Here is a 20,204-nt window from a genome sequence, read left to right as displayed (position 1 = left end):
GTGACTTGCACTTTCACCAAGTAGTGTGGGCCTTGGCGAGTACACGCCCACAACACAAAACAATCACCTAAACAAGGATAAATTATTTCCTAAACTTTATCAAGTGGCTGTGAGTAGTTAATAGTTCTAGTGTCCATTACTGGGACCCCAGCTACGCTCCAGGACCATGGACAGCGACAACCCTTCAGCTAGGCGCTCCAGGGGTCTGGTAAGGTGATTGGAGTGCCCCCTGGGGGCAGATCCTCGACTAGTCTCAAATGCAGAAGAAAGAGGGCTGGGAAACGGGACTGATGACCTTCTGTCCCTCAGGACAGAGGTGCTGGGCAGGGGACAGCCAAGCTCCTCCTCAGTCTACCCTGAAAACCTCCTCTTCCAGGGGGTTAGGGGACTTAGCTTCAGAGACACAATGCATTTCTCACAGGCCACTGAGTTCCTTTCCCTCAGGACTGACTACCCTCACCCTTAGCAGAAAATCTTCTGGGTCAGGTTTCTCCTCTTTCTCCCCTCACTTTCCAGTAGGTTGATATTCTGCGCTTGTTTTTAACCCCTTTGTCCTACTTCCATGGGACTCTGGATGATAGAGAACATGGTTATGATCATTTTCTATGCCTGGTGGTCTGCCAAGTCCTGATTCAGCCTAAATAAAGGAATGAAGTCTCAGAAATCTGGTTTAACTGATAGGTCACAAAAGTAAATTCTAAGTTTTCCTTCATTCTACATGAACGGTAAATATTCAGAGTGGGGAAAGGATCTTGGGGCCTCAATGGACCACTGCACAGAGAATTATGAAGAGTAGAGAAAGCCAGGCAAGGTCAGGAAAAAGTAGTAGTGGGGTAAGGGGAGGAAGATTCGATAGATGCTATAAAGAGGGAAGGTTTTCTGGGACTGGAGGAATTGATAAGAGGTTAGAACTCATTCTCAAGGCGTGATTGCAGGACTCATTAGAAACCTGAGAATCGACTTAGAGCCATCTACAGATCCAGCGGCTTTCTGAACCCAAATTGACCCCAGAAACCTGGAAACACCACATCTAATTCTGGGCTGGAGCCAGCACCTCACTTCCCAGTTTCAGCCTCTCGTTATTGTCATGCTTTTTGAGCTCTGGTTCTCTCTGTCCCTCCTAGGTGCTGGTTCTCTCTGTCCCTCCTCGGTGCTGACCCTAATACCTGACATTTGCATCCTTGCAACCCTGGAGTCAAGGCACAAGGAGATCCTGAACCCCATGCTAGGGTCTGGTGAGGGGGTAGGACACCCAGCTGGCAAGGGATTGTCTCTTGTCACAACCATTCCTCACGATGGGCTGATCCTAATGCTCTTCCCTTCTGCCCAGTATTTTGGCCCCTCCAGTCCTGCCTGCCTCGTTGGCCCCACACTTCATTTCTGTCTCCAGCCCTGTGTTGCTACTGAAAGTTCAGCTCAGCTTAGCTTATGCTTTCTGCTTGCTTTCTCTGCCTTCTGGCCCCTCCTGCTGAACGAGCTGCTCTTTTTTCTGGGCTCTTAGCTGCCTTGATAGCTGTTTGATGTGTTCAAATAGCGTGTGTGTGTGTCTGTGTGTGTGTGTGTGTGTGTGTGTGTGTGTTCCTAGTTGGTCTTAGTGGAAGTGTTACTGACATGAGATATTCCATTAAGGCTGGAAACCTTGTTTGCTTTATTTGGTACTGTTTTAAAGATTTATTTGGCTGCACCAAGTCTTAGGGCACATGGGATCTTTCCTTGTGGTATGTGGGATCTAGTTCTCTGACCAGAGATCGAACCCAGGCCCTCTGCATTGAGAGTGCTGAGTATTATCCACTGGACCACCACGGAAGCCCCTTGTTTGCTTTATTTCAGTCTTTGCTCAAAAGTCACCTTCTCAAAGAGGCCTTGGCCTCTCAAAACTAAAATAGGACTCTTCACTCCCTTTCCCCTTAGGTTGTTTTGTTTCCTATTCATAGCACCCATCATCATGACTTCATATTACGTATTTACCTATTACCTCTCTCCCACAAGATTGTAAACTCCGCGACCAAATGGTTTTAATTTTTTTTAAATTTTCTCTCCCACAGATGTCTAGAAATGCCCTTGCAGACATCAAGGGCTCCATAAATGTGGAAAGAATGATGTTCTGTTATCCAGTGGAAACACACATCTGGTTTCTGTCCCCAGAGTTCAGTTCAATTAGGGAGAACAAGACCCCAAAGGGCTGAATGGCCACACGATGAGGACAGGACCCAGCAGCCGGTGTTTGGGAGAGTCCCGATGTCCTAGGCTGGGCAGGGTGGGAGAAGAGATTCAGGGACACTTCCAGGAGGCTCCTGGAGGATGTGAGCAGGAAGATGGGAAAGGAGGGCATTTCTAACAAAGGAGCAGCCCAGCAAAGCTTGGAGGTGGGACTGAGGACCCCATGCCTCCTCAGGCTTCAGGCAGGCAGTTTCCGAGCCTCACGCCTGTCTGGATCGGCAGGGCAGAAACTCCAAAAATCGAGCGCCCCCTGGTGGCCAAACCTTCGTGTGACCAGCCAAGTCGGACAGCATTTATTGAGCGCTTTATCAAATATTCACAACAGTGCTTTGGTGCGAGGCCTTGATTCCATTTTCAGCGGAGCAAATGGAAGATCCGAGAGGTTAAGTCACTGACCCAAGCTCACCCAGCTCTGCCTCTGGAACCTGAAGTCTGGAGAGCCGCCCCAGTTGCTCTTCATCCATCAGAGATTCAGGTGGTAGTGGGTATAAGGACTAATTCCACCGTCTTGAAGAGCCCCTCCCTGGTGGACCTGGGCGTGAGTCCCCAGGTGGGGCTCCAGAGAGGTGACCTCAGGCCAGTGATGGGCCTCGGGCTACAGCCAATGAGATCGTGTTGCGGGTGAAATGAGATGGCTCAGCGCTTGCAGTACACACAGCGCTCACACAGAAACACCAGGAGCGCTGTAACTGGCATGTCCATCCAGCGGCGTGGTTGTGCTTAGCCTGCTGCTGCTACTGCTGCTGCTGCTAAGTCACTTCAGTCGTGTCCGACTCTGTGCGACCCGATAGCAGCCCACCAGGGTCCCCCATCCCTGGGATTCTCCAGGCAAGAATACTGGAGTGGGTTGCCATTTCCTTCTCCAATGCACGAAAGTGAAAAGTAAAAGTGAAGTCGCTCAGTCGTGTCCGACTCTTAGCGACCCCATGGACTGCAGCCTACCAGGCTCCTCCATCCATGGGATTTTCCAGGCAAGAGTACTGGAGTGGGGTGCCATTGCCTTCTCCGGTGCTTATCCTACTACAGGCAAACACGAACATCAGGTGGGCAGTAGGCGATCGAGAAGCGTTAGGGCTATCTGAGCACGTCCAGAACCCCACAGCGGTACAGGCAAACAGCCCCCTAATTCCCACTCGCTCAGGAATGGAAGGTCGTTTAGTGCTGCCCTCTCTGAGGCGCAGGAGTCCCTGGCCCTCAGCCCCAGGAGCCCAGAGCCCCAGCGTCTGCAGGATCGCAGGTAACACGTTCCGTCTCTCTCCCAGCTGCACACGAAGCCCGGGCTCAGGTAACGCGGGTTCATTCCGTGTCATTTATAGGCGGTCCCGCGCCCCCACGGCGCCAGATCCCCGCGGGGAACTGGAGTCTAGAAGTCGGGGACCGGCTCGGAAGTCGGCGGTCGGGACGGCTGCGGCTCCCGCGGCGGCCCCTCCTCGTCCAGCCCCCGGCGGCCCTTGCCGATGGCCAGGCGGGGCCGGCCGCGGTTCAGGCCGTCCAGGAGCGCGCAGGCCTGGCAGAGCGCGCGGCTGGCCAGCGCCCCGCAGCGGGAGCAGGCGCCGGGCGGCGGGGGCCGCGCGGCCGGGGCCAGCGCCAGGCGCTCGGCCGAGTGCACCAGGTCCAGCACCGCCGACGGCCGCGCCGCCTCCAGCATCTTGAGCAGGTCGCGCGCGTGGCCGCGGAAGGCCTCGGGCGCGTACACGCACTCCTCGGAGAAGTAGTCGAGGCGGCGGAAGTGCGCGTACAGCACCACCTCCTTCTGCGAGGCCAGCTGCAGCGGGCGGCAGCGCGGCAGGGCGCCCCCCTCGCCCGGGGAGCCCAGGCCCCCGCCCCGCGCCAGCCGGCCCGCGTCGCCCCGCAGGAAGTTCATGAGCACCGTCTCCGCCATGTCGTCCGCGTTGTGTCCTGGGAGAGGGGAGACAGGAGCCGTGAGGAGGGGGCCGGGGCCGGCGGGGCCGCGGGAGGAGACCCCGGGGCACCCCGGGACGGCCTCGGGGAGGCTGCGGGGGGACCCGGCGAGAAACGAGAGGGCGACGCACCCAGGCTCCCGTGGAGCAACCCGGGGTGCCTCACTTAACCCCTACTTATCGCAGACCAGGCCCCGTGCTAGGCGCCCTTTCATGTATCGAGGAAAAGTGCTTTACGCAACAAATCTCATTTCAATCTCAGTGAAAAGTGTACTTCAGACTGCGTAGACGTCCAAATGGCCTTTGATGGAGACTCTCAAGTGGGCTGTTGACACAAGTGCCTCTGGGAATGCAGATCATGGTGTTTAGAAGACCGGGAGGAAGTAAGTGCCCATTTACACAACAGTCACCGTAAAATTGAAGCTCAATTTATTCTGCAACTTGTCATCTTGTGTGTGTGTGTGTGTGTGTGTGTGTGTGAGAAAGTCGTGTCCGACTCTTTGTGACCCCATGGAGCCTGCCAGGCACTTCTGTCTATGGAATTCTCATACTTGAGTCTATAGTAAAAATGGGTCCTAGGGCTTCTCAACCCGGCCATACTTTCCCTCCTGAGGGCCTTTGCCGTTTCCTCTGCTCAGAATCTCTCCCAATCCCCCTTTTGGTCCTTCATCTAAGGACCCACTCAGCCTTCAGGTCTCTGATTACTCAGGAAACTCTTCCTTTCTCCCTTCACTAGGTCTTCCTGCATCACTTTCCTTAGCTGCACTTCAGTTCAGTTCAGTCGCTCAGTCGTGTCTTACTTATCAGGTTGTAATTATGTATGTGAGAAACGGACAGGATCAGACACTGGCTTGTGCATCATCATAGCAGCAAATGTTTATAGGTTTACTGTTTCTCAGTCTTTAGTCTGAGTGTTTCATATATAATTCATCTAAGTCCCAGTAAGTCTAGGATCTGGATAATATTAATAGCCCTCTACATAGGAGAGGAAACCGAGGTTAGGTAGTTTGTTCTCCGGTACATAGCTTGCATATGGTACAAAATAAATGGTCAATAATTATTTGTTGAAGTAATGACTGGGGCAGAGAAAAAGTTAGCAGAGGGAGAATGAAAGACAAAAGGAGTTAAAAGACAGTTGCGTTTCAGACTATAGATGGCTTCTGATGGGCAATACCCCTCCATGCCCCTCCTTTTATGAAAAGGGACACAGAGAATGTCATTTGAAAAAAAAAAAAAACAGTGCAGAAAACCACAGCCCTAGCCCCAGAGAGTACGCTTCCACCCCTCTATTTGCCAGCATGTGTGTACCAGGTAGGGCTTCTCCAGTGGCTCAGTGGTAAAGCATCCGCCTGCAATGCAGAAGCCGCAGGAGACGCAGCTTCTATCCCTGGGTTGGGAAGATCCCCTGGAGGAGGGCATGGCCACCCATGTCTGGAGAATCCCATGCACAGAGGAGCCTGGCTGTTGTTGGCTACAGTCCATAGGGTTGCAAAGAGTTAGAGACGACTTTAGAGACGACTGAAGCGACTTGGCATGCATGAATGTGTACCAGATAATGGCAGTGACTCAAAAGCTTGTAAAGATGTGCACACAATATGCCCATGAACCTTCAGTGAGCGTGCATATCTCCTTGCTATTTAGATTCTCCAATTAAGACACACGAGGCCTCCATTACCACTTGGGCACGCACTCCAGCGCCCTTATGGTGCCCTATCCCGCGCATGCGCCCCTCCCACCACGCCCTCTCTGGGCCGCGCCTGCGCTCACCGGTCACGACATGCGTGGCTCCCACGAGGCGCGCCCCTTCCTCCAGCGCGCGGCGCCGCAGCACCCCGCAGAAGGTGCAGCAGGCGCGGCTGCGGCCGGAGCCAGCCGTGCTGCGGGCCACGGCGTCCATCGTCCAGCCCCCGAAGAGGTCCGCGTAAGCCACGACGGTGAGCGGGAGGTCCCAGCGCACCGCCTGCCGCCGCACGGCCGCCAGCGCCGCGTCCCGGTAGCCGCCGATGCCCTCGTCCACCGCCACGAGGTGCAGCGAGATGCCCAGGCGCGGGGCCAGCTCGCGCAGCACGTGCGCCAGCACCGTGGAGTCCTTGCCGCCCGAGGCGCCCACGGCCACCACGGCGCCGGGAGGCAGCAGGCGGCCTGCGACCACTGTGTGCAGCACCTCGGCCTCGAAGGCGGCGCAGAAGCAGGTGCCGCACAGCGCCTGGCCCGAGCGCGGACGGCGGAGGGCGGCGCGCGCCGTGTGGCAAGAGGCGCACTGCGGGGCGGGCATCGTGGGGTCCTGGAGAGGCAGGAGGGGTCGGCTTCTCCTGGATGGGTGGAGAGGGGAGGCGGGTTACACGTGGATTCTGGATTGCGGGGGTCGTTGCTTGCCTCCCGGGAGGCTGCCTAGATAGTGCCCAGAGTAAACCCACTGTCTGTAACCCTTTCCCTCAGCACTGTGCAGGCCTAGCACCTTCAAGTCTCATCTTAGCCTTTCAGTCACATTCATTCATTCTTTCATTCCGCAAATATCCACTCCGTACCTTCAAGGTGCCCAACGTTCTCTAGGAATTGGGGACACAGCAATGAGCAAAACAGGAAAGGTTGCAGGCACTAAATTGTAGTGGAAGAGCCGACTCAAGATATTTCCAGATATGAAAAGTAATAATATGAGGGAATTACCCTCTGAGCTGAGGCCAGAAGGAGGAGTCAGGCATTAGATCAGTGGGAAGGATATTCCTGATAAGAGTTAATAGCAAATGCCCAGGACATGAAAGGGCAGGTCCTGTCTGTGTTCAAGTGCGTTGTGGTTGAAGGCGCCAAAGGGTCCGGGGGCTTGGAGGTTGGCAGGGTAAGGAGCTTGGACTTTATTCCGAGAGAAATAGGAACGGTTGGACGGTTTTAAGCTCTATAGTGACAGAATCTAATTTTTATTTTAACAGGATCCCTTGGCCTGCGTGTGAATAGAGGGTGGAGCGTGGAAAGGGCCGACATGGGCAAACCAGTGAGAAGGTTCCTGCAGTGATCCAGGTAAGCAACAGCGGTAGCTCGGAGCAGAATGGAGACAGCGGAACTGGAGAGAAGTGGTCAGAGTCTGGATCTGTTGCAGAGACAGAGCAGATGGAACTTTTATAAGCCTTGGAGGAGGGCAGTGGATAAAAGAAACAGGACTCAGGACAACCTCAAGTTTTGTTTTGACTTGAGCACTTGGGCTTCCCTGGTGGCTCAGCCGGTAAAGCGTCTGCCTGCAGTGCAGGAGACCCGGGTTCGATTCCTGGTTTGGGAAGATCCCATGGAGAAGGCAATGACAACCCACTCCAGTAGTCTTGCCTGGAAAATCCCATGGATGGAGGAGCCTGGTAGGCTGCAGTCCATGGGATCGCTAAGAGTCGGACACGACTGAGTGACTTCACTTTCACTTTCACTTTGAGCATTTGGAAGGTAGTGGGACCATTTAGTAGAGAGGAGGTGGGGTTTGGGGAAGAATGGGGAAATACTGTGAGAGGGGGGTTTGGGCATGGTAGATTTGAGGTTCTTTGCTCTGGAAGTCTTTTCAGAACCCTGAGCTGGGTGTGCCGCCTCCTCTAGGCTTCCACGACCACCTAATCCCTCCCTTTACCCCCGCCCCGACCACTCTCAGGTTGTAATCGGGACAGAAGAGGGTGCCCTCGCACCGCACCCAGCTTGGGGTGGAGGTGGGAGGGAACAAGGAGTCAGACTAGGCCGGCAGAGTTCAAATCAGGAACGCCAGCTGTTTAAGGCACTCCTGCCTGGAGGGCCGCCGTGAGACAGGCTTTGGGGGTTTATGGAGGGGAGTGCTGTCTCCCCAGGAATGCCTACCGAATACGTGGGAGAGATATAAAGACCGTCGACTCCTCCACTGCAGCGCTACAAAGGACCGAGATCGGCCCGCGGTGGGAGGAGACACTCACCTGAATAGAACCCACGCGGGAAGGTCCAGGCTCCGAGAAAGCGCGGAAGCAGGTAATAGAACTACGACTTCCAGAAGGCTTTGTGGTCTGCCCGCCTACAACTCCCAGGTACCCATGCGGCGATTGAGTCGGTGGCGCTTACTGCCTTCGGGCGAGCTGGGCCTACAACTCCCGGCGGTCCTCGCGGCGACGTCTCTAGCTCCGCCCACAGCTTCCAGAGTGCTCCATGCTTCCGGTCCAGCGCGAGCCCCTCGAGCTCCTGCGTAGGAGTTGGTACGGCCTGTGGTTCTTGCGCTTCTCTGCGCAGCGCGCCTTGTGTGGCTTATTCCAAAGATGGATGCTTTTCAAGTTTTGTGCTATTGTGGGAGCGTGGTGGAATTTGTGGTGGGGGTGGAGAGGCTTCGGAGTTGGGTATGATGGGGATGGGGTGCGAAAGGGAGAGGTAGCGAGGGCGCTGGACCGATTCTAAGGTTTGGGCTTACAGTTTGGGTTCTTGTTCGCGCGCGCCCGGCCCAGGCCGCCGCGGTGCGGACTGGCGGTGTTCTGCTTATGCGGAGCACAAATATAGCAGTTTGCCGTTCTTACACGCGTGCACCCGGTTCAGGTCAAGAACGCGGTGAGCAGTTACGCACACGCTTGGTGAGGGCCCATTGCTCACGCCTCCTGCCTGTTGGAGTTGAAGGCCGAGCTCCGGGTGGAGGACAGGTGAGACGCGTGAGACAGAAGGTCCCCGAATCAAAAGCCGGAGCACCTTCCCAAAAATCAGCCGGAGCCCTACACCCAAGGTCCAGGCCCTAAGCCTCTTTCCAGCCCCCAGACTGCTCCCCTTCCTGCCTGTTATAGTATGACATTCTCTTATTTCTACCCCTGTGAGACCCTTGAGAGGGTAGGGATGGGGGACGTTTGAGTGTCTGAACCTATTGGCTGAAGCGTGGTCATCGGGTTCGTTCATTTGTCAATCATTTCCTAGGGCTTCCTGTGTGCCAGGTACTGTCCTCTGGGCGTGCCAGGCCTGGCTGGAGAGAGAAGGATGGCAGAGCTTGATGTGGAGGGACAGATGACCGGGACAGCAGGAGTCCAGAGGTGACAGGTGCTGCTGACCAGGGTATGGAGTGGGGATAAGGGAGCGGGATTGCACTTAGTAAGGAATCAGCAGTGTGCCAGACACCCATCCCTTGCACGTTCCTCGCACCATCTCAAGTTCCTGGTCAGTAAAATGGTGATGATGATAATGGTACGTGTGTCACAGTGTGTGTAAAAATAAATGAGTTAGTAGGGAACTGTTTACTGGGGGGAAAAAAAAAAATTTTTTTTTTTTTTTTTCTTCACTTAATTCTCATAACTGGGCATGGCTCCCATTTCTGGAACATGTCTACATTTTCTTTTAAAGGAAGTCTTGAATTGGGCATTTCAAAACCTCAGACAACCTACAGAGAGTCTAAGGCAGTTCTCAGTTGAGGGTGAGTTTATCCCCAAGAGAACATTTGGTGATGTCTGGAGACATTTTTAATTGTTGCAACTATGATGCAAGGGGCAGAGTGTGGCCAGTACCCGGCAGGCAGAGGCCAGGGTTGCCAGTAAACATAGGCTGCACAGGATGGCCTCCACAAGGCAGAATCATCTGGCCCCACATAACAGTAGTGCTGAGGCAGAGGGGCCCTGACTTAAGAGGTATTCTGCTGTGCTTTGGTTTTCAACCCCCAAATCAGTATGAACATTCAGGTGTTCCTGTGTTGATTTTAGTCCCCGGCTTTGAAAGTTTCTTTGTTTAAGTATTTTAGTGGCTCTCCACACCACTCACATACTTTTGAGTGAGAAGTTAGTTAAAAAAAAAAAAGTTTGTCTTACACTGGATGCCAATGAAAAAAAAAGAAAGTGGATGTGAAAGCTGCTCTGCCAGGGTGACTCCATGTGCCCCTTGCTTAGTTTCTGTGACCTTGAGTGAGTGACTTGACCTTCCTGGGCTTCCTGTATTCAGTGGGGATGATAAAATAGCAGCTGTTGAAGGAACTAGATGATTTCATATTTTCAAAGCACCCCAGACCGTGCCAGGTGCTTTGTTAAGTGCTGTGAAAAGAGCGGAGGGCAGTGTTCTGTTCTTTATGTCTCTTCCCGGGCCACAGCTCAGTGCTCATTAACTTTGTTTCTGAAGGGAAAGACTGAGTTGGTGTCAGGGGGCTTCTGGAGGGTGGCTGCGGCTTCTCATCGTTGCAGGGTAAAGACTGAGTCCCTCAGCCTGGTGCTAGTGACCTGGCCCCTGATGACTTCTCAGCCTCACCTCTCACCCTGCATCTCTGGCAGGCCCCCATATTTTCCGGAGGAAGAACTTTTCTGCCAGATGTTTGCACACGCTGTCTTTTCTTCTTAAGACTGTCGCACACTCCTCCCCCTACACCCTGATTCCTCTTTCTCATCCAGATGGCCACGTGGGTGTACTTCCCCCAGGAAGCTTACAGGACCCCTCCTTCTCTGCCCTGGTTTAACAAGCCACCTCTGGGCTCCCATGGCCCTTGGTCCCTTGCTTTGTCAGAGGCCCTGTCACCTTGGGTTGTGGCTGTCTCCATTTCAGTGTCTCTTTGGGTTGGGTGGTTTCCAAGAGAAGGGTTTGGTTGGGTTTGCGTCTGGGTCCATAGCATCCCCATGCAGAAGGCCTGGGACAGAACAGGCAAGGTATTCATGGCCTGTCCTGAGCTGCTCCTGGCCTACCTCTCCTTCCTTGCCACCTCCTTTTATCTGCACCCCAAGGAACACTGAGCTCAGGCAGGAAATAGCTGCTGTGGAATGTGGTGGTTAAGGACGGAGGCAGCCTGGTTCAGATCCTGGGGTCTGGTTGTGTGAATGTGGCTAAGTTACTTTTCCTCATCTGTAGGGGATGAAATAGTCCAGCCTTCAGAGGAGTAGAGCAGTGGTTCTCAACTTGGGATGGTTTTGACCCACAGCTGGGGTTGGGGTACTGGCATCCAGTAGGCAGAGACCAGCAATGTTACTAAATCTCTAACACACAGGTCAGCCTCCATGGCAAAGAACTAGCTTGCCCAGAATGTCAGTAGTGCTGAGATTGAGAAGAGATACATGCTGAGTGCTTAGAACAGCTCTGGGGCCACAGAAAGCACTCTAGATAATTAGCTGCCTTTACCGTGGTGGCAGTAGTGGTAAAGAACCCGCCTGCCAATGCAGGAGACACGAGATTCGGGTTTGATCCCTGGGCCAGGAAGAACCCCTGGAGGAGGGCGTAGCTGCCCACTCCAGTATTCTAGCCTGGAGAATCCCATGGACAGAGGTGGCTACAGTCCATAGGGTTGCACAGGGTCAGACAGGACTGAAGCGACTTAGGATGAAGACAGGATGAAGCTCCCTGTTGCCTCCACCTCTCTGCACAGAATACCCTTCCCCCTGCTTTGAATGGGGCTTAGATGCCTACTTATCCTTCAAAATCTACCCAGATGTTACCTCTTTGGGGAAGCCTTCCCTGACCTCTACCACCATTGTCCCCCCAAGACACACCTTCAGTCAGGCAATGTCTCTTTGGAGTAACACATACAAACCTGGACTCAAACCCATGTGCTTTTTTCACACCTGAATAACTTTGAGCCCCAGTATCCCTTTCTATGAAACCAGAGGATGGCTTTGAGGATGAAATAGACCAGCACCAGGCAAGTGTTTGATTAATGTCAGGACTCCCATTGTGGAATGTAGAGTCAATAAAACCTAAAGGCTTAGTGGTGGTTTAGATTGAGGGAAATTGTTAAGAAATATGCTTTTAAGTATGTTTTACTGCAGAAAAAATAGGAACAAACAAAATTATCTGTAGCACAGGGAAAGTTAAGAAGATGTTATGCTATGTTCACGAGACCCACTTCTAATGAATAAAGACTCAGAAAGTGAAAGCAAAAGGGTGGGGAAAGATATACTAGGGATTTAACTCAAGAAACCTTTTAGCCACATGAGCCACCAAACAAAACATTTTGAGTCAAAAAGCACTGTTAGTAATGAATGTCACCACAGATGAAAAAGGAATAACCAGGATGACGGAACAGTTCTAAACTCAGATGCACCTAACAACATAATCCCCAAAGAAATAAAGTTAACAGGAGGACAAGAAGAAATTGACACATTCCAGAAAAACCGTGAGTGACATTTTACTGCATCTCATTAATTAATAGCATTAAAGCTATGGAAAAGTTGAACATGACCGCTCACAAGCTTGCACTCAGCGACTGAAATGAAATCCAATGATGTGAGAATATAGGTTTTTGCCGGGCACATGTAGATTATGTACAGATGTCCAAGGTGTGGCTGTTCAAAATGGTACCCACCAGCCATGTGGCTAATGAGCACTTAAACTGTGGATAGTCTGAATTGAGCTGCGCTGTAAAGGTAAAAATATATCAGATTAGAATACTTTATGTGAAAAAAACATGGAATATCTCACAAAAATGTTTGTATCTTGATTACATGTTAAAATAGTCATCTTTTTAAAATGTAATATTAAAAATTAATTGTACCCATTTATTTATAAATGTGGCTAATAGGAAATTTTAAATTCCATCTGTGACTTCTGTTATGTTGGATAGCAGCAACCTGCAACTGAGTCTCAGCAAATAGCAAAGTCACTCTACTCCCCAGGACAAGGGACCTTGACCAAGAAGCTTAATATGTGTACTTCTGATCTAATAAATGAATTTTTCCCAGTAGCCTCTATTTTATGATGTAGGAGGGCTTCCCTTGTGACTCAGCTGGTAAAGAAGCCACTTGCAACTCAAGAGACCTGGGTTTGATTCCTGGGTTGCAAAGATCCCCAGGACAAGGGAACAGTTACCCACTCCAGTATTCTGGCCTGGAAAATTTCATGGACTGTATAGTCTATATGGTTGCAAAGAGACAGACAGCTGAGCAACTTTCACTTTGTGATTTAGGAAATAGCTAAAACAGCTTTTCATAAATCTTGAAACTAGCTAAGACATAAGTCTGAGTTGTGTGTGTATGTTCAGTCGCTCAGTCGTGTCCAACTCTGTGACCCCATGAACCACAGCATGCCAGGCCTCCTGTCCATCACCAACTCCCGGAGTCCACCCAAACCCATGCCTGTTGAGTTGGTGATGCCATCCAACCATCTCATCCTCTGTCCTCCCCTTCTCCTGCCCTCAATCTTCCCCGCATCAGGGTCTTTTCCAATGAGTCAGCTCTTCGCATCAGGTGGCCAAAGTATTGGAGTTTCAGCTTCAACATCAGTCCTTTCAATGAACACCCAAGACTGATTTCCTTTAGGATGGACTGTTGGATCTCCTTGCAGTCCAAGGGACTCTCAAGAGTCTTCTCCAACACCACAGTTCAAAAGCATCAATTTTTCTGTGCTCAGCTTTCTTCACAGTCCAATTCTCACATCCATACAAGACCACTGGAAAAACCATAGCCTTGACTAGATGGACCTTTGTTGACAAAGTAATGTCTCTGCTTTTCAATATGCTGTCTAGGTTGGTCATAACTTTCCTTCCAAGGAGTAAGCGTCTGTTTTCATGGCTGCAGTCACCATCTGCAGTGATTTTGGAGACCCGAAAAATAAAATCAGCCACTGTTTCCACAGTTTCCCCATCTATTTGCCATGAAGGGATGGGACTGGATGCCATGATCTTAGTTTTCTGAATGTTGAGCTTTAAGCCACCTTTTTCACTCCTCTTTCACTTTTCATCAAGAGGCCCTTTAGGTACAGGCATATATTACAGTCATCTTAAAACCCTTTTGTTTGGGAGACTCCCAAATAAGTTTGAAAAGCTTTGTACCACTACCTCACTCATTTTAAGTCAACACCTGAAAGTTTTCAACATGACGTTTATGTTGTTATTTACTGGTAGAAACGGTACATCTTATAAGGTAACATGAGGGTAGGTTGTTCATGGAATAATTATTTTATCACTCAGATAGGTTTTAATTATCCTAATGAAGAATGTTCACAAATTCTAACCAGTTACATGGATATTATATTCAGTGTAACTTGAAAATTTTGTCCCTGGAAACATTCCAGTTAATTTTCTTTTAATTAGCTTCACTAAATTGAAATGCTTTTGGTTGTTCTGAAAACGGAACATCCCAACATGAGCCAAGCTTCGCCCTCACTAAGATGAGTAGAATAGAACACTTCACCGTACAGGGAGTTTTGTGTACATGCCCCACTTGGAAGACCTCTGCCTTGTTAGAACAGCTTCTGTATCCTGAGAGACATTTCTTACCTCCTTGGAAGTCAGGAAGTTTAGGGATGGCCTTAGAACAAAAAGCACAGTCTGATTTTGGGCATGGACTTCTGAGCCTAACAAATGTAGCCAGAAAGATAGTCTGGGAATTTCATGGAGTGGGTAGGTCTCCGAACTTCCACTGCAGGGGTTGAAGATTCAACTCCTGGGTGGGGAACTAAGATCCCACATATATATATATATAATTTTTTCCTAATTTAAAAAAAAATGGTTTTCATCCTTAAGATACACTATTTCTAATGTGAGATTTTCTTTGGAAAGGGGAGTTTCTCAATGGTCTGCTTTCCACACATTCCCTCTTGGTTAATGAAAATATAACATTATTATTAGTGTAAGCTGTACCATGTCACTCATGAAACATGAGTGTTTACTCTCCTAATTTGAAGCATGTAACATGGATGAGCATTGCTGTTAAGACATCAGGATTTTTTCATGAAATCTTACATGACTTTGAGAAACCAAACAATCTATCTTCATCAGTAATGAAATGGAGGTGCACTTTTTCTTTTTTTAGATGAAACAACAGAAATTTATTTTTTCATAATGCTGGAGGCCAGAAGTCCAAGGTCAAAGTTTGATATCTTCTGCAGAAGTAACAAGAACACACCTTTATGCTTCCATACTTACAGTCATGATAATACTGCCAAATTCTTTCAAAAAGTTGTTTATAGTTAAACTTTGGCAGAAAGTGAAGAGGAACTAAAAGCCTCTTGATGAAAGTGAAAGAGGAGAGTGAAAAAGTTGGCTTAAAGCTCAACATTCAGAAAACAAAGATCATGGCATCTGGTCCCATCACTTCATGGGAAATAGATGGGGAAACAGTGGACAAACAGTGTCAGACTTTATTTTTTTGGGCTCCAAAATCACTGCAGATGGTGACTGCAGCCATGAAATTAAAAGACGCTTACTCCTTGGAAGAAAAGTTATGACCAACCTAGATAGCATATTCAAAAGCAGAGACATTATTTTGCTGACTAAGGTCCGTCTAGTCAAGGCTATGGTTTTCCAGTGGTCATGTATGGATGTGAGAGTTGGACTGTGAAGAAGGCTGAGCACCGAAGAACTGATGCTTTTGAACTGTGGTGTTGGAGAAGACTCTTGAGAGTCCCTTGGACTGCAAGGAGATCAGCCCTGGGATTTCTTTGGAAGGAATGATGCTAAAGCTGAAACTCCAGTACTTTGGCCACCTCATGCGAAGAGTTGACTCATTGGAAGAGACTCTGATGCTGGGAGGGATTGGGGGCAGGACAGAAGGGGACGACCAAGGATGAGATGGCTGGATGGCATCACTGACTCGATGGACGTGAGTCTGAGTGAACTCTGGGAGATGGTGATGGACAGGGAGGCCTAGCGTGCTGCAATTCATGGGGTTGCAAAGAGTCGGACACGACTGAGCGACTGAACTGAACTGCAACTTTGGCCTTCACTGGCCCCAAATACAGTAGTAGTGTGTGGCACTAAATCACAAACACTGTGGGTACAATAGAGATTAATTGTAAAACAGAAGTAAGAAAACAATCGCTTGAGATCTATAAAACTCTCAGTCTCTAAAATACATGCCTCCTATGTATCCTGTGGAATCGGGTCATTTTTACCGGATTTTTTGAGAGACAGATCACTCGAATAGCAGCTGCCTTTCCCATCCCAGCACGAGGAGGATGGGAACGTGAGTCTGAGCATCCGCATTCTGTAACCAATGTGATGTGTAATCGATATGTATAACTAACACACTTACTCTGTTGGTGGCTCCCCGGAAACCACTCCTGCATGAAGTATCATGCTCCTGAGAGGACACACCCCACCTGAGACTCTTCACTCCTCCCAGCTCACGGACTCCCTGCCTTAGAACAGGAAATATCACCATCGAGGCTTTGTTGGCACCTCCTGTTCAGAGCAGCTGGACACCAGCCCCTGTGACATGACTCAGGCCTGGTCCACACCCATAGCATTCCCATCTGGGATATAGGGATTATGACAAGCTCTGCTATTTTCATCCCAGCAAATGCGTCCATAAATTGCTGCTGGGCCAACTCTACCAGGGTATTTCAAAGACTGGTCTTGGTCCCTGAAGGACAGCACCAAATCCAGCTGAAGTTCCTGCAGTGTTTCTTGCCTATTGATGGAGAAGGGCATGGCAACCCACTCCAGTATCCTTGCCTGGAGAATCCCATGGACAGAGGAGCCTGGCGGGCTACAGTCCATAGAGTCCCAAAGAGTTGGACACGACTGAGTAACTAACACGCTTCTTGACTGTTGAATCTCTTCTGTGTGTGAATGGGATGTATTTCCACCATAACTGTGGAGTCTTAGTTCTCATTTTGCTTAAAAGAGGGGTGTCTAAATCTAGCTGTGCCACTCAAAGCCTGGGTGGTATTCTCTGAAACAGTGCTGCTTTATTTTTGGCTGCACTGGGTCTTCCATTGCTGCAAGCGGGCTTTTCTCTGGTTGCAGTGAGTGGGTGCTGCTCTCTAGTTGTGATGCTGGGGGTTCTCATTGCAGTGGCCTCTCTTGTGGAGCACAGGCTTCAGTAGTTGTGGCTCCAGGGTGGAGCACAGGCTCAGTAGTTTCGGCGCATGGGCTTTAATTCCTCTGCAGCATGTGGGATCTCCCCAGAGCAGAGATCGAACCTGTTCCTCTCCCTGCATTGGCAGGAGGATTCTTGCCCACTGTACCACAAGGCAAGTCCACAATGCTCCTTTAAAAGCTGCCTTTCCAGCTGAAAGGCTGCAAGAAATTCCACCTTATACCTGTCCCACTTTGCTACAGAAATTGGATTCTTGTTTCCTTAATGCTCCAAAGTTGAAGGATTTTCTATCCCTGATCATATTCTGTCTTGCCCCACCTTTGAGATTTGGTCTGGAGCATGCCTCTGACAGAGATCATTTTCTAGTTCATCTGAAAATGCGCTCGCCCATTTAGTGACCAGGACGATGGATGATGCTGGGGCCCAGAGATGAGTCATGCCCAGGGCCACCCTCCCAGAGCTCCCAGGCTGGTGAGGGGGAGAGAGTGGATTTGGATCAGTCCGGGTCTGCTTACCAAGAGCTGTGGCAGCAGAGATGCCAGGGACTAAGAGAGTCCTGACGAGTAAACAGGAGTGAGGGACTTAGAGAAGAGTCCCTGGATGCGGAGAACATGAAAGATGAGCAGGAGTTTTCCAGGTGGAGAATAGCATCTCATTCATTGGTTCACTCATTCATTCGCTTCTCGGGGCCTCTTGTGTGTGGAAATGCTGGGCACCTAGAACTGAGTCAGTCCTGAACTCTGCTCTTAGCAAGCCCCACGTCTAATGGGGGCAGCTGACATTGACAGTCAGAATCTATGATGATCAGATGATGGGTGAGGAAGATAATGGGCTACGGAAGCCACGAGGGGCTACTTGGTGCCTCTGGTGGTGGCAGGGGGGAGAGGACTCACCCAGGATGAGCAGGAGTGGAATAGGTCCCTTCCTTTCAGGATGCTGGAGATGTGAGAGAACCTGGCTCTGTCCTGGGAAAATGCTGAGTCCAGTCCAACCCCTTGATTTACTCACATTTCAGGTCCTTGAACAACAAGCTGTAAGCCCCTTTTTACAGACAAGGACATTGAGCCCGAGAGACATTAATCACTTCGCCAAAGGAGCACCAAGCCAGCGTCCAGTGTGCCCAGAAGGTAGGAGTGATGAGGCTGGAGGTGGGTGCACGGCAGGTCCTCAGAGCAGGTGGTGTGACCTTGAGTGGCTTTGGCAAGTCTCTTTCTTGTTCTGCCTCTGTGCAGTGTTCAGAGCCAGGTGGGGAAAGATGGGAGCAGGAGACAGGGATGGAGCCCCCCAGGGCTGAAGTAAAGGGTTTACAAGACAGGAGAAATTACCTTTCGCTTTCTTCCCCAGAATGGTACAGCAGAGGGGGGTGCTGCTGTTATTTCTGGGGGTGCAGTTGCTGCTGGTGGGGGCATTCCTCTACCAGACCACCACTGCTGCAGCCCCACCTTCCTGCATTTTAACCAGTGACACCTGCAAAACCTCTATTTCCAAACAAGATCATGTACTAAAGTTCCAGGTGGTAGTGAATGTGGGGGGACATGATTTAACCCAGTACACCTGAGTAATGGGGGTTTCTGGGATAGGTCCCTGCTGGGCATGGCCCCACGCAGCAGTAGTGGTGCCCTACTATGGGCAGGCCCAGCTGCTCTCCCACCTGCACTCCTTCCTACGGTGCCAGCGACTGCACTGTGCCATCTACGTGGTGAACCAGGTGCAGCAGGAATGAGGAGGCACAGGAGCAAGAGGCCAGAGGGCTCTGAGCCTGGCCTTGAAGAGTCAGGGCTGGAGTCGTCAGTGTCTGAGCTGAGAGTGTCTGGGCCAGAGAGTATCCAGGGGCTAGGATTGATGAGTCAAGAAGAACTTGGACTGGTGAAGACCAGAACCAAGGGCTGTATGTTTGGTCTAGACTGGCTTAGTCTGCGATCTGCTTGAGTAGCTGACTAAGGGAAGGGCTCATCCCACTGAGTCTGGGTCTGTGAGACCAAGGCTTGTTGGATTGGGCAGCAACCCAAGGGGTAAAGTAAAGCGCTGGGTCTGAAGTCTGTTAGATGCCTGTTTGAATCTTGGTCTTGCCCATTACTACTTGTGTGGTGTGAGGTTGGGACCAGTCTTCATCTCTCCATCCATATATCCATTCATTCAACACTGTTCTTCAGTATTACTATGTATAAACGGGGAATCTGCTCTCTGTGCTACTGTTTTCTCATTCATGAGTCAAAGGTTCATTGAGATAATGAGTGTAAAGCAATGAGGCCAGTGCCTGGCACATTATAGATGCTTAATAAGTGACAGTGATGATGACGATGGTGGTGGTGGTGGTGATGGTCATGATGATGATGTTGGTAATAGTGATGATGGAGGTTAGGTGACTGCTAATGATGTTGAAGATGATGAAGACAGTGATAATGGTGGTGATGCTGATGATGAATATCATGGTAATGATAAGTGATGATGGTTATAGTTAGATGGTGATGGTGATGATGATGATAGAGGAGGACAAGGAGGAATGGCAGATCTTATCCTGAGCATCAGACCTAGTCTTTGGCAGGAGCAGAAAGAGAAACACAGGCAGTCCCCAGTCTCTCCTGACCTCTGCCTCCCTCAGATGACCCCTTGAAGGTGATGATCCTTGAGAACTTTGAAAATGGCCAATAAGGGAGAGCTGAGAAACTGAAGATGCTGAGTCTGCCGAGGATGGGGGTGGGGATCCAGGGAAAGTTTCCTAGGGGGGGTAACCTTTGAACTGAGCCTTCCTGGACAAGTCTGAGGATAAGAAGGGGTTCCAGGCAGGAGAATGGCACTTGGACAGGTGAGAGAGGATGGGCCTGGCAAGTGGCAGGGACACCACTACCTGTGGTGAGTGTCTCCATCCACCCCAGGTGAACACCACCACCTTCAACCGGGGCAAGCTGTGCAATGTGGGGTTCTGGGAGGCCATGCAGGAGGAGGACTGGGACCATGTCTTTTTCCACAATGTGAATCTCCCAGAGGATGACCACAACCTCTGCATCTGTGACATCTTCCCTGCCCCTGTTCCATGGCCATCGACAAGTTCAACAAGTAGGTGGAGGGAGGGGACCTCCTGCCCATCTGTACAGTCCAGGCCCTGATCCCTGGGGCCGATGATGGAGAGGATGAAGAGGCCTGGGGAAAGGCCTTATAGATGGGGAGAAGCTTCCTCCTGGGTGTGGGTATCAAATGAGAGTGGGATTAGTTATCAGTGGGGGTCAGGATGCATTTAATAAAGTGGTAGGCAGAGAAGTTGTAACAGAGGTCAAAGGAGAACTTATAACAGGAGGGACCATCTTGGGGTCACAAGATGGGCCTGTCAGATGATTCAGGGAGGGGATTTCCAGGGTTACATGAGGGGTCATCTCAAGGGGCAGGGCTGCCCCAG

At 50.6% G+C, this 20,204-nt stretch overlaps 2 protein-coding genes, 1 long non-coding RNA gene and 1 other non-coding gene across 10 annotated transcripts in view; 2 read left to right on the top strand and 2 right to left on the bottom strand.

Annotated features, from left to right (window-relative positions):
- Positions 1-1,624: 1,624 nt before the first annotated feature.
- LOC105601981 (cytoplasmic tRNA 2-thiolation protein 1) lies at positions 1,625-8,095 on the bottom strand. Of its 3 annotated transcripts, XM_042231062.1 has the most exons (4): positions 8,039-8,095; positions 6,650-7,206; positions 5,889-6,433; positions 1,625-4,119 (listed from the first exon to the last, which is right to left on the bottom strand). In XM_042231062.1, the coding sequence occupies exons 3-4, from the start codon at positions 6,394-6,396 to the stop codon at positions 3,584-3,586; spliced, it is 1,044 nt and encodes a 347-aa protein (XP_042086996.1). In that variant the 5' UTR covers positions 6,397-6,433; positions 6,650-7,206; positions 8,039-8,095; the 3' UTR covers positions 1,625-3,583. The 3 variants fall into 3 exon arrangements, with proteins under 3 accessions (XP_042086996.1, XP_042086995.1, XP_027833314.1); XM_042231061.1 differs by having other exon boundaries at positions 5,889-7,206; XM_027977513.2 differs by lacking the exon at positions 6,650-7,206.
- Positions 3,968-12,732, top strand: LOC105601982 (uncharacterized). Of its 4 annotated transcripts, none has more exons than XR_006055972.2 (5): positions 3,968-4,142; positions 4,384-4,504; positions 7,049-7,136; positions 7,937-8,743; positions 9,009-12,732. It is a non-coding gene; the product is annotated as an uncharacterized LOC105601982 (long non-coding RNA). The 4 variants fall into 4 exon arrangements; XR_006055973.2 differs by having other exon boundaries at positions 4,062-4,504; positions 7,937-8,311; positions 8,643-8,743; XR_009596388.1 differs by having other exon boundaries at positions 4,062-4,504; positions 7,993-8,311; positions 8,643-12,732.
- On the top strand, positions 7,321-7,392 carry TRNAC-GCA (transfer RNA cysteine (anticodon GCA)). Its single transcript has one exon. It is a non-coding gene; the product is annotated as a tRNA-Cys (tRNA).
- ZNF175 (zinc finger protein 175) overlaps positions 12,166-20,204 on the bottom strand; it is a 20,458-nt gene continuing 12,419 nt past the window's right edge. For both annotated transcript variants that reach the window (XM_060398795.1, XM_042231004.2), the window contains one exon: positions 12,166-12,407. In XM_060398795.1, the coding sequence (XP_060254778.1) occupies positions 12,366-12,407 (42 nt within the window). In that variant the 3' untranslated portion in view covers positions 12,166-12,365. The remainder of the gene's footprint in view (positions 12,408-20,204) is intronic.

The sequence above is a fragment of the Ovis aries genome, chromosome 14, assembly GCF_016772045.2.
Source record: "Ovis aries strain OAR_USU_Benz2616 breed Rambouillet chromosome 14, ARS-UI_Ramb_v3.0, whole genome shotgun sequence".
In the NCBI taxonomy this organism is placed as follows: domain Eukaryota; kingdom Metazoa; phylum Chordata; class Mammalia; order Artiodactyla; family Bovidae; genus Ovis; species Ovis aries.
This window is presented reverse-complemented; position numbering and strand designations above follow the sequence as displayed.

Coding starts and splice junctions, on each gene's coding strand:
- LOC105601981 (XM_042231061.1), bottom strand. CDS start 6,396: ATGCCCGCCCCGCAGTGCGCCTCTTGCCACACGGCGCGCGCCGCCCTC. Junction 4,120..5,888: donor AGCCACGCATGTCGTGACCG/GTGAGCGCAGGC, acceptor CCCCTCTCCCAG/GACACAACGCGGACGACATG.